This window comes from Ziziphus jujuba, chromosome 1 (assembly GCF_031755915.1).
Source record: "Ziziphus jujuba cultivar Dongzao chromosome 1, ASM3175591v1".
Lineage (NCBI taxonomy): Eukaryota > Viridiplantae > Streptophyta > Magnoliopsida > Rosales > Rhamnaceae > Ziziphus > Ziziphus jujuba.
Window position 1 is genome coordinate 22,508,512 of NC_083379.1, and position 13,083 is coordinate 22,521,594.

At 33.2% G+C, this 13,083-nt stretch overlaps 1 protein-coding gene across 1 annotated transcript; it reads left to right on the forward strand.

Annotated features, from left to right (window-relative positions):
- Positions 1 to 2,742: 2,742 nt before the first annotated feature.
- Positions 2,743 to 9,489, forward strand: LOC107424735 (probable hexosyltransferase MUCI70). Its single transcript, XM_016034598.4, has 9 exons — positions 2,743 to 3,773; positions 4,351 to 4,611; positions 4,816 to 5,029; positions 5,210 to 5,319; positions 5,403 to 5,602; positions 5,930 to 6,033; positions 7,388 to 7,575; positions 7,663 to 7,862; positions 8,904 to 9,489. The coding sequence occupies exons 1-9, from the start codon at positions 3,542 to 3,544 to the stop codon at positions 9,135 to 9,137; spliced, it is 1,743 nt and encodes a 580-aa protein (XP_015890084.3). The 5' UTR covers positions 2,743 to 3,541; the 3' UTR covers positions 9,138 to 9,489.
- Positions 9,490 to 13,083: the final 3,594 nt, after the last annotated feature.

The window sequence follows — 13,083 nt, forward strand, 5'->3', positions numbered from 1 at the left end:
TTGAGTGGATTAAACTTTTTCCTTAAAAGAAAATATATTATTCTCTCTAGTTCTACCCATGAACCATTTTAGTTAGGCTGAAAACGGCAATGCATTGTTATATGGCAGTTTATTAAACCCACACTGTAATGTGGCAATATAAAACAATTACCAACTCGATTGTGAATGCCAACCCAACCGTAATGGATCTAGGTTGACAAGTGCTTTAAAATTAAAAATTTAATTAAAAAAAAAAAAGAAGCATTGCCTCTCAATTTTTAATATCATCTCAACTAAAAAATAAATAAATTAAAAATAAAAATATTGTATACTTATTTTAATGAAGGATAAAAAATTTATCGAAATCTAATGATTTTTTTTTTTTTTTGGGGCAAAATTGCTAATTTGTTATTTTCAAAATTTAGCAGGTTATGTAGCAAAACTTGACCGACAAGTCAAGCTCAAAGGTAATCAAAGCCCCACCATTAAGAAAGTTTGCTAAAAAAAATTAAGTGTAATTGTGATTTTAAGATTTTTAAATACAATCAGTATTTTCTGAATTGAAATTTCTTTTAGATTATTTCACTGTCAGTAAACATGTTAAATAATGCTCTTTGTTAAGCGTTTCTAGATATTTGTAATAGTAGTTGAAGGAGATCAATTACATATTATATATATACAGTTCATTTATGATGTGGTCGATTCTTATGTCCTATATATATATATATATTATATATTATATATATATATAGGACACCATTTTTTTTAAGATTCATGTGATAAGATTATACTCATTTCCTCGTTACCTATGCTTATGAAAATTATTAACGAATCCATAATATTTCTCTTTCTATTTTATAGAAAACAAAAATGGTTTGGGAATTGGAATTCGGGTTTTATCGTGGCTGGAGGACTTTTTTTTTTTTTTTTTCTTTTTTTAAAGTAATTTTGTGACCAAGAGCCGCGTAGTCGGACATTTTTGAAAGACTATGATGAGCTGGCTGAGCCTGAGTCATGTTCTTGGACGCTGACTTTTTAAGCAAAACTTTGGGAATTTGGGCACATGGTTTCAAATCATTCAATAGTAAATTAAGACAATGTGGCGATATGTGATTGGATTATTGGGGACCCTGGTCCCAGTCCCACCGCTCACCCATTAACCATTCGCAAGATTCCATGGAAATAATGTGGGTCACATTTCTAATTAATTGCAAGTGATTGGGAATTTGACCAATGTTTTAAAAACCTTGGTAATTGTGTTTATCCTTTATTATATTTAAATTGATATGTCATTATTTATAAATTACTAGCTTGGAAAATTTTGTATAAATATTTGTTTTTGGTATGTATATGTTGGGTGGAATTAAAAGCCTTTCATAATCTAGCGATTTCAAGTAGAATGGGAAATTTCTATGGTATTTGTCATCCAAGTTTCTTCTACGTAAAGTCTCCTCACTTCTGCCCCCCGAAAAAAAAAAAGAAAAAAAAAGAAAAAAAAAGTGTCCTCACATAATTATGCATAAAAAATAAAAATAAAAATATTTCCTTTGGGTTCTCCAATGGCAAGCAACCTAAAAAGTAGAAGAAAATAAAATAAAAAACAGGTCAATTTTAGTTAATTATGACATTTTATTATCAATCTTACATTCCTATCAATGGTGATTTATATATATATATATATATATATACAAAGAAATGCCTATTTCCATCTTGATTTATACATGCCATCTAACATTTTTGTTGCTTTGCATTTTTTATTTGCCTTCATTTCAGAGAATCAACTTCATGTATTTATGAAAAAACTTTATCAATACAATTAAACCTCACAAACCTTCTTTGTTTTTTTTTTTTTTTGGGTTCTTGTAAAGCAAATATTAATTTAAAGATATTATGCTATAAAAGGACTAGTGCCGATGTATAACCAACATATTGTTGGGTATTAATTAGTAGGAGAACCACAAATTTAACAAATTAAACTTTTATTATTATTATTATTATTTTTTTGGATGTGTAGCTTGCCAAAATAGTCATCCTACCTCAGTCACAATTCCACTAGATTCCACCATATTTCCACCGGTAATTATTAAAAAGAAAGCCTTTCAAAAAAATTATATTATAAAAAAAAAAAACGACCTTTTATGACCGAAAATTAGGCAGAAACTTTATTAATAATTGGTTTAACTTTTAAGTAATTTTCGTACTAGCATCTTTTTAAAGTGCAAATAGATTTGACTTTTCTTCTGAAATTTCTATGAACAAAATTATTATAGAATTTCAAAAGTGATAAAAAGTCCAATGTTACCTCAAATGTAATTTAGCCCTAAGAAGCTGGTACGTCGACCTCGCTGTCAAATTTTCAATGACTTATTGCCTTAATTGAAAATAATTCTTTTAAATAATAATAACAATGACAATAATTATTAAAAAAAACCAACAAAAGAGACACCAGGAATTATTTTTTTTTAATTTTTTTTTAATAGAGAAAGAGATCAAGAAATTTGCATAACAAACAATTACGAGTTTCCAGAAAAGAAAAAATATGGAAACAAAATACTTAAAAAATTAAAGAAAAAACCTAATACTGATAAAGAAAAAAATTAATAATCCTTTTGCTACATATTTGAATTTTAAAAACTAATTGATACAAAATATTAAAAATAAATAAATAAATAAATAGTGAACTACACAAAAATAAAAAAATACATACATTATACATAGAGGGATCCATCTACTCATCTAGGGACCAAGAACACCAATTTTGAAAAATGGCTAGGAGAAGAGTGGTAGCATGAAGCATCTGTACCACTTAAGGTGAGACATCACCGTCTGATCGTTAACATCGCGCATGTGGCGCAGGTTAGCACTATCAGGCAATTCCATGTTTTTTTTTTTTTTTTTTTTTTTTTTTTGGGCGTTCATTTCTTACATAATTATTTCTTGGGGAATGAATGGAACTATATAAATAATGCATGAATTTTCCGCTTTGTGATCACCTCAAAATTAGCAAAGGAAAAGAAAAATAAAACAAAAATACAATGAACTCGTTTTCGTAAATTGTGATCCCAGATTTCTCCGATTTCATACAAACCTAGATTCGTGCTAAAAACCCCACAACCACCAATCACAAACCCCCCGTTTATTTATTTTTTCTAAGTTCATATTTTTTCATCAATTATTAATTTTTTAATTACCATTGTTATTTTGCTTTCACTGATTGCATACGGGAATTGCATTTCTGAAGTGGGATTTTGTTAGTTTGGAAGCAAATTTTTTTGGGTTTTGTGATTTTGCTTTGCTTGTTGTTGTCCCACTTTGTTTATCGGCTTTACGGAATCAGAGGAAAAACCAGAATTTTCTCGGATTGAGTTGAAGTGGTAGTGAGATTGTTTGTTTGGGTAAAGTGCATTCTTGGTAATAGAAAGTGGAAATTGGTGGTGGGTTTCTGAAGAGAGCATAGGGAAAATTGAATAAGTGGGGGGTTTTTGATTTTCTAGGGAAAATTTGTAGATGAGAGGAGGGTTGGGCGGGAGATGAGACGAGCTCATGAAGGTTCGCAGAAACAATGACTGGAGGGTCATTGGGAATTCGTTCGGGGAGTTATGGGTCATTGGATAAACAGCTACAGAACGGAATTTCGCCTATCCAAACAGCAAGAAAGCCTTCAAAGATGCTCAAGGAAAAGGAAAGATTGTTCCATTGGATCTGCAAGTTCGCCGGCCGTAAGAAGGTCGGAATGCTGCTTCTGTGTGCCATCTCAGCCGGGATATTCATTTTTGTTGTATATGTCGGAAAAGGTTCTTTTTTCTTTTCTCTATCTGTCACTTTTCTGCTGCGGATTTTGGATTATATATTGGGTTATTTAATCAGATTTTTTCTATTTTAGTTTAACTGATTTCGGGTGTTTCTTAGTTGGATTAAGTTTAATTAGAAATTGGGCAATGAGTATTTAGTTATATGTTCAAGTTTTTCTAAGTGAGAATGAAGTATTAGTTTTAGAATTCCTTTATTTAGATTATATACAGCTTCAGGAGTTTACAGTCGATATGCATGTTTCACATCCGTACTATTGTTAAAAATGTTTTGGAAGATAACTTTTAGCATTTTCCTTTTCATGTAGGAGATGTTCATAGATTCCTAGTAGTTGATGTTTGTCAAGTAATCTATATCACTACTGATATTAGCTTTCGCTCATGAAAGTTAACAACTTTTTAACGGGTTGTAACTGGTTAAAATTTTCACATGTTAAACACCAACCACTTGTAACTGCTTATTGCTTTTTTAGCTCAATAGATTCATGTGCATTGTGTTGGGGGAAATGCTTCCTGCAAATGCAAGCTGTTTAAATGGTATGCGCATTTTGTCTTGCTTTAGGTGAAGATACTCAAGAAAGAAACCATGTCAACAACATTAATGTGAATAACAGTGTGGCTTTAAGTTATCCTGAATCTTCACTGACAAATGGAGAGCAGAGTATCTCTTCTTCATTGAATACTTTTGGAATACCTTCGAATTTTGCCCTGCCTCCTCCTCCTCCTTCCTTTTTCCTTGGTTATACTCTTCCACCAGGGCATCCTTGTAGTACTTTCACTTTGCCGCCCCCACCAGCAGATAAGAAAAGAACTGGACCACGGCGTAAGTTCTATTTTGCCTTTCCTATAATTCTGAAATTTTTATTTGGTTCCTTCTGTTTTCATGAAATAAATTGCACTTATGTAAACTAACGTACATATAAGTTTCAAGATAATAAGGATTTATGGGCACTAAGATATGAGATCATAAATATGGGGCTATGGTATTGATTGTGATGCTGAGTTTTCTGCCTTGTTTATGTTTCAGCTTGCCCGGTATGCTACCTTCCTGTAGAAGAAGCCATAGCCTTAATGCCAAAGGTCCCTTCATTTTCTCCAGTTCTTAAGAATTTAACTTACATTTATGAGGAAAATTTATCTAGAGAAACAGAATTTGGAGGATCGGATTTTGGTGGATATCCAACCTTGAGTCAAAGGACTGATTCTTATGATATAAGAGAGTCGATGAGTGTCCATTGTGGGTATGTTTTTTTTTTTTTTTTTTTTTTCCCCAAAAAAAGAAATGAACATTTGTTGGAACTTGTTTCTTTAAAATGTGAGTTCCTTCTAGAATTATTTACTTAGGTGATCATAGTTCTTCCATTTTTTCTCTACTCCTACCTTTTGAATGTGCATTGACTGCATATTTTTGTGCAAGTCAGATTTGTAAAAGGTATAAAGCCTGGGCGCAATACAGGATATGATATGGATGAAGATGATCTCTATGACATGGAGCAGTGTCGTGGTATCGTTGTTGCATCAGCCATATTTGGTAATTTTATGTGCTGTTTGGTTTCAAACTTTTTACTTGCCTAACTCTAGTGGTTTTTTTAACAAATTGATCCACTTCTTCAGGAAATTTTGACAACATAAACCAGCCACATCACATTAGTGATTATTCCAAGGAGACTGTTTGCTTTTACATGTTTATAGATGAAGAGACAGAAGCTTATATGAAGGGTACTGGTACTCTGGACGGCAGCAAGAAAGTTGGATTATGGAGAGTAGTTGTTGTTCATAACATTCCTTACACAGATGCAAGGCGCACTGGGAAGGTAGGATTTTTACATATTTGCCTACAAGATTCTTTTTTTTAAAGAACAGGTAGCTTAAGGGGAAAAAGATTAGCATATTAAGAGAAAATTGATCAGTATCTGCAGATGTGCACATGAAGTCGCATATGCACCATGTTATTCATCTTCTTAATGGAATTGTTTAAGCTTCTTTATATGGAAAGAAGTTAGTCTTAACTTGAACAATTTTGTTATTTTGTGTTTCAAGATTTAAGTATCTTATGCTTTTTGTGCAAAATTGCCGTGTTATAACACATACATTATTCTTTGATGTACCTTTTGTTCTTAACGAAATCATTCTGGTCACAGATTCCAAAGCTTTTGGTGCATAGGATGTTTCCCAATGCTCGCTTTTCATTGTGGATTGATGGAAAACTTGAGCTTGTTGTGGATCCATATCAAATTCTGGAAAGGTATCTAATTTATGTTCTCATATTTTCTATGTATAAATACTGGCATGCATAAATTTGAACATATATGCTAACTTGTTCCTACCTTTTCTTCCATAAGTTCTGCACTTTGATTCATATTGTTAAGGGATAACTATTCTGGTTCTTCCTATTGCAGGACAATTTTATAAAGAGGAGATTAACTGTCTAGTCTTCTTTAAAAATAAGTTAAATAATTTACCTCAGTGAGCAATAAGTATATAACATTTTCCTTTTTCTCGTTTCACCCCATAATCACAGTGAAATGCATCCACTTTTTTTATTTTTTATTTTTTTATTATTTTATTATTTTTATTTTTTTAAATATGACCTGGGATTGAGATTAACACTTACAACTTACAACCTTATGGGCCATTCCACCCTACCACATTTATAAACAATTGTATACTTATCTAAACCTCCTATACAGATTTTTCCTATATAGATGTAACATCTTTTTTGACCTTTAGTGATTAACATTGATTATGTGAAATAGATGTTCTATTTTGAGCTCTCAAGGAAGCCTTGAATTTTTGTTTATTGATGCTGAGGGTATAACGTTGATTTGACATTTGAAATATCTGAAGGCCACAAATTTAAAATGCTCGGAGGCCACACAAACTATAAAATGCACGCCCTGCTGCCGCATGGTCATGTGTCTTCTCAATGACTGTGAAATCCGTGGTTCTTTTAGTTCTTGTTCTAACAAGCAATTACATGCACACATTTTAGAGATAGTTCTTGGGGTTGAATATTATTGAAATAAATGAAAATAGTTCTTGGGGGTTGAATAGTATTGAAATAAATGAAAATACGAATTTCAATCCATTTGTCAACACTCCTGAATAAGTTTCTACCTTTTAAATGGGTGATTAATGTCGACAAAAAGGAAAAAAAGAATTTATTAAAATATTGATTTTTTATTTCTTTAAAGAATATGCATAACAAGTGTAGAGTTGGATTTGCAGTTAGCAAATTTCACAAGTCACACTTAAAACTTTACAAAATTCTCTAGAACCTTTTGCATGAAAGTGATGAGTGAGCAATTTGGAGTTTGGGGCCTTCATGAAACATCCCCGCTGATGAGATTTTTCTTGATCTCTATTACCAGACCGCCTAAACAATCTAGGCTATATTTAAGATAAATGGTGTTTGAATCTTAAGCCACATCTCCTTATCATCCTTTGTGTATGTGCTGGCATACACTCTCAGTTGCAGGCCCTTTTTATCATTTTGGTATGTGGTAGAATAAGTAATGGTATATATATATATATATATATATTTTCCAGTGCATGGATGCCATCTCAGCCCTCTTTGATCTTGTTTATATCCATTTCAGGTTCTTGTGGAGGAAGAATGCAACTTTTGCAATTTCTAGACACTATAAACGCTTTGATGTGTTTACTGAAGCTGAGGCAAATAAAGCTGCAGGAAAATATGCTAATGCCTCAATTGACTTTCAGATTGATTTCTACAGAAGGGAGGGTTTGACCCCATATAGTGAAGAAAAACTTCCCATTACCAGTGGTGGGTGGAAACTTCCTTTGCCTATTACATGATAAATTATATTTTTTATGTTGATTGAGTTTTCTGTCTTATGGTTTGGCTTTGCAGATGTACCTGAAGGATGTGTAATCATTAGAGAGCATGTTCCTATCAGCAACCTCTTTACTTGTCTTTGGTTCAATGAGGTCGATCGTTTTACTTCCAGGGACCAAATCAGTTTTTCCACTGTGAGGGACAAGCTCAGGGCGAGGACGAATTACACTATCAATATGTTCCTGGACTGTGAAAGGCGCAACTTTGTGGTTCAGGTAATTATTTTGTGCATTTATGGTTTTGCCCTTTATAGATTCGCACAGTATCGTAGTAATGAAGAAGTAATAAAGAAGGGCAGTGGGAAAATCTGAACATGTTACATATCATATTTGGTAAACTTTAGTTGATAATATGATGTACATGAAAGGATGTGAGGTTGCGAATATATTTTGCATATCTGGCTTCTTAAATCTCATGGGTTACTCAAGGTGCATTATATAATTGTTGGAATCTTAATTTCCATAATTCTGTTTTAGTTGATGATTTTCTGGAACTTCTTTCAATTGTTATCGGTGCCTTATTTAACACGACACTCACTATTAAATAGAATTTCTTATTTTGTTCAGACTGTAAGGTTCGAACCTAGAAGTTTTTCGAGCCACTCTATTTTTACTGCTTGAGCCATTAAGTATGCCAAAAAAAGCTACCAGTTATTGATGCCATGAAACCCCCAGAAGCTGTAATTAATCCTTTCACCATCTTAATTTTGGTGATAATTGGATCTCCATATATGGAATAATGTGTGGGGAAAATTCTATTTGTATAATTCTTACGAAGATTATATTCTACTCGTACAACAAGATTATCGAGTCTTGTTATTTATCACTACCAGTGACAATCACTGGCTTATATAAGGAATTTTAATTGGGACATTTAATTCTGTTATTTTTTATACTAAAAACCTAAATGGTAACCATTTAAATTGTGATTTGGCATGTAGGTTCCACTGGTGATTATTCACCCGTGGTGATTAATAGCATTTTTCAAGATTATGTTAGGAAAACAAAGTTGTTCACTTGTTAAAGTTTTCAAGATTATATTAGGAGAATAAAGTTGTTCACTTGTTAAAGTATTTTCAGAGAAGATTTTCTTAAACCTAATGTTGAATGTCCTTATAAAGGGTCCTCTATAGTTTCTGAACCAAGGAAATTACAGTTTAATTCTATGGTACTTTCATGCTCATTTAATTTGAAATTTCTTTTATTTTTTTTTATTTTTTTTATTTTAATTTAATTTTTTTTTTTTTGGAAATACAGAAATACCATAGAAATGTATTGAAGAAAAGGGCTCCTCCTCTACCTGCTGCACTTTCTCCTCCACTATTGCCTCCACCACCACCACCGCCACCGCCACCATCACTTGAAACTTCATCTGAAGGGGCTGTGAATGCCCCAACTGGGAAGATCCAACCAAGAGGTGGGAGAGAAGGGAGATCGTCAAGACGTCACCGCAAAGTTTCTGCAGGCACTAAGGATTCTGATTCAGGTTAAAGTTTTGTTGAAGCTAATTATATTATTCTTTTTACCTACCCCTTTCACAAATCATTCATTTCGGGGGTGGAGGGAATTGTGCGAGATGAATGTTGCGGTTCTGCTTCTACAGGAAATGCCGTCTCTCATTCTTTCTACTTTTGGAGTTTGTCAAATTTACTCATTTTTTGTTGTATATATAGTATATTTTCCAATAATTGTAATATGGGTTGCTACAAAAGCCTTCGTGTGGTGGCCCATTTTGTTGTTCCAATATCATACCAACATTGTATTGAGATTCATTTATATAAAAGTTATTTATTATTCAAGTTTTAATGAAAAATTAATAAAGTTGAAAATTTATTATGTTTAATGGTTTGTAAAGCTTATTTACATGAGTTTGAGCCAACGATTATGCAAGTTACGCGGACTTCCTTTCTCGGTAATACCCTTAAATGATTCAGTGTTTGAAATATTAGAAGTTAGTTCCATTTCACTTCCCTACAATGAGCACTGCTAAAACAAATTAGCTAAATCTCCACTGGAAATATGTTTCTTTCGGCTTGTCTAGATGTTTATTATTCAAAAGCGTGAGAATGACAACAATTTAGTCAATTCCTGCAATATTTAATGAGGTAAGCAACCACAGAAATCGGTATAGTAGTACTTCACCCTCAGTCATGTTATTGGACCTTGTTCCTTGTAAGCTACAAAAGAATTGCAGCCACACATTTAACAGCTCGATCATATGATTTTGTGGTTACTGGTTTGCGAGGTGATCATCTTATATTCACCAAAAAAGATGATTATGTTATGATTTTTGATGTAATTGGAATAGTCATATTTTTTTATTGATTATTATTGTTAAATATTGAAAAGGGATATTGGAAGATATGTACCCCGAACTTTATCGGAATTGATACATTGCACCATAAACTATTTTTCCTAGCATTATGCACCCCAAACTTGTATTTCCCTTATACCGTTGGTTCTTCTGTCAAAAATGCTTAATGGAATGACCACATGCTGCACACGTGATCATCAAGTGAGGGTAGATCAGGTCATTTTCTCGTGTATGTGATTAAAGATCAGACACCAGTGTCTTCAGATAGAAATTTTTGGGCGGGAAACATCTTAGGGATTCATCGAATAATCTAATTGAGTTGCATTTGATTAAAGTTAAGAGTTTGGTGAAAGAAATTTGAGCAACGTGAAAAGAATTTTGAGAGTAGTTTTACACGAACAAAAATTGAAGGAGCTGAGCTTATCTCAGAAAAGAAGTTGGCAGATGGAGAATGTGTAGAATGAAATCCCCAAATATCATAAGTGGCTCTAAAATTTTAAATTTTATGCTTCTTTGTTTGGGTTGTAAGCTTTTTGGCATCTTTATTTGGGATGTAGGTTTTATGTTCTTAAATTTTCATTTTTATGGTTTGAAAAGTGAAAATGACAGAGGATTGTGTTAGCTCTGGGTCCCATATCCCATCCTTAGTAAAAATCTTGTTCCCCACAGCAGACACACACACGTTATGTATTAAATTGACTTGTTGTTAGGTTTGTGGATGAGGTGTGGTCCCAAATATGGATTTTTCTGGATGGGATGTGGTCCTCGGCTCTGGTTATTTTAGGAAGTTTGTATTTGTACGTGTGTAAATTGAATTAAAAAAACGATGTTAACTGCATTGTGGTTGGTGTATGTGTAATACACCTAAATTAATTATTAATACTTTAATTTTAAGCAATATGCCAAATAATGTGACTAGTAGTAATGTAGTTATTTACAACTATGTTTTCTTGTCTAGCATCTATGTCACTTTATGTCTTTTTATTTATTTGTTTGTGTTGTAAAATATAACTGCAGTTGCTAGGTCAGGGTACTTTACCCTAAAAGCTCACCATGGTGGTAACTTGTTTGATAGAATGGGTAAGACAATGTACTTAGGAGGGTGTGTTGATTTTTTAGACTACTGCCATGCTGACACTATGTGTTACTTTAGCTTTGATAAGTTTGCAAAGCTAATTGGGATCAAAGGTCAATGTTCTTACTTCTATCAGATTCCGAAGAAGAACCTAAATGATGATTTGGTTAGGATATTAAGAGATCAGGATGTGGTAGACATGTGTAATATTGTGCCTAATAATAGAGTTATGGAAGTATATTTCATTCAGCAAATGGCTTTGGAGTTTTTAACCAATGAACCTCAAAATTGGGAGGAGGAACTAGGCACCCAACAACCTGATGTTGGAGTTTGATGTGGTTTTGAGTTCACTTGGCCAAGAGTGTTGTACACAAAGTGTTAGTCTTGTGCACAACCTTTAATCCGGTTTTTGGTTTGATGTTTGGGTGATTTTTGTCTTTTTTTTTTGTATGGTGATATTTAAGATTGTTAGGGTTTTTGTTTTGAATGAAGAAGAAGAAGATAAAGAAGAAGAGAAGATGTTATAGTAGACCACACAAAACTAGACAGCACACTAATTCATTTTTGCTTTTCATTCATTTGTTGCATATATAGATACAAAACTTGTCTCATACATGTGAGGTGTGTATGGGACCAAATAAAAGTCTTTAAAATTCAAAATTTACACATTTTCCACTCAAAATTATGATATGTGACCGTTCAACCACCAGCTTCACATGTGAGTGCATAATCATGACAAGAGTTGGTGAGATTTTGAATTTCAAAAAACTATCTCCACCTAATCCTGTACCACTATTTTGGCCAGATGGAAGGCTGGGATATCTTCATCCAAATTGCTTGAATTTTGGCATGTGACATGTTGAAATATCAAGGATGAAATCTGAAGAAGACCAAGTCCAAAAGAATTGGGTAAGGTCTTCAATTCATCTCAAACCCGTGGGCCATAACTGTTGGAAATCTCAGCAGTTATGCCAAATTGCAACCTGCATATCTTGGGCTTCCCAAGGTCTTTTTTGAGTAATTCTTTTTTCTATATTTTTATTTACATGTCTACTACAACATATCCAAAACTCATAAACTCGTTCTAAAAGCTCAGAGAATGCCAGTCCCAACAATGGACCTATGTTGCTGAAAATACTGTTTCCAGCACATAGCCATTTTACAAAATAAAATCAATACCCAACAAAGAGATAATTCCTAAGCTAAATACAATAAAACTTAGGTATTCGAAAGAAATTAAAAGGAACATAAAATATAGATATAAATATTGCATTAGGTCATTTAACAAAATATTTCTTTTAAAGAAAGAAAGAAAGAGGGTGCAAACCTTGGTGGATTTTGTTTGCACAAGGTGGCAAGATTACCACCTTTTCAACACCTGAGCCCCAAATTGATCCACACCAATCCCAAGACTCAGGTTTAGATACCCCTCTCCAACCAGAAAATGATATTCTTGATTTTAACCTGCATGTTAGTGGAGGTGAAGAGAGTGATCGAGGCAATGTTAGTGGCAATGATTGGCCTGATTTTGATATGCATGTGAGTGAAGGTGAAGAGAGTGATCAGAGCAATGTTGGTGGCAATGAGGCCCAACCACAAAATGATCATGTTAGTAGAGGCGAAGAGAGTGATCATGCTAGTGAAGGTGATGATTCTGATTTTCAGCAATTCGATTATGAGTTGTCAGATGACAAAGTTATGTTTAGGGATAACGTAGACAGTAATGTTGAGTTTGCAGATGTTTAGTCTACTAGAAATCCCACTACTTCCACTGATGAAGTCCACGTTGAGTTAGATCATGAGTATGATGATGATGTATGGATGAGCAAGTCATCTAGTGATGAAGAAGACATTAATAGGCATTTTTCTGAGTTCAATTCTCAGACAGATATGAGAGATCCTAAGTTTGAGGTTGGCATGTTGTTTAGTTGTTCAAATGACTTTACAAAAGCAGTTAGGGATTATGCAATCATTGAACAAAAGCCAATAAAGTTTAAGAAGAATTGCAATGATAAAGTTGGAGCTGTAGATTCAAACCCTAGATGTGA

Bases quoted from the DNA above. Each gene is read 5' to 3' on its own strand.
- LOC107424735 (XM_016034598.4), top strand. From the start codon at position 3,542: ATGACTGGAGGGTCATTGGGAATTCGTTCGGGGAGTTATGGGTCATTG. The intron at 3,774-4,350 runs GTTCTTTTTTCT...GTCTTGCTTTAG, and splicing joins TGTTGTATATGTCGGAAAAG to GTGAAGATACTCAAGAAAGA. The intron at 5,320-5,402 runs GTAATTTTATGT...CCACTTCTTCAG, and splicing joins TGTTGCATCAGCCATATTTG to GAAATTTTGACAACATAAAC.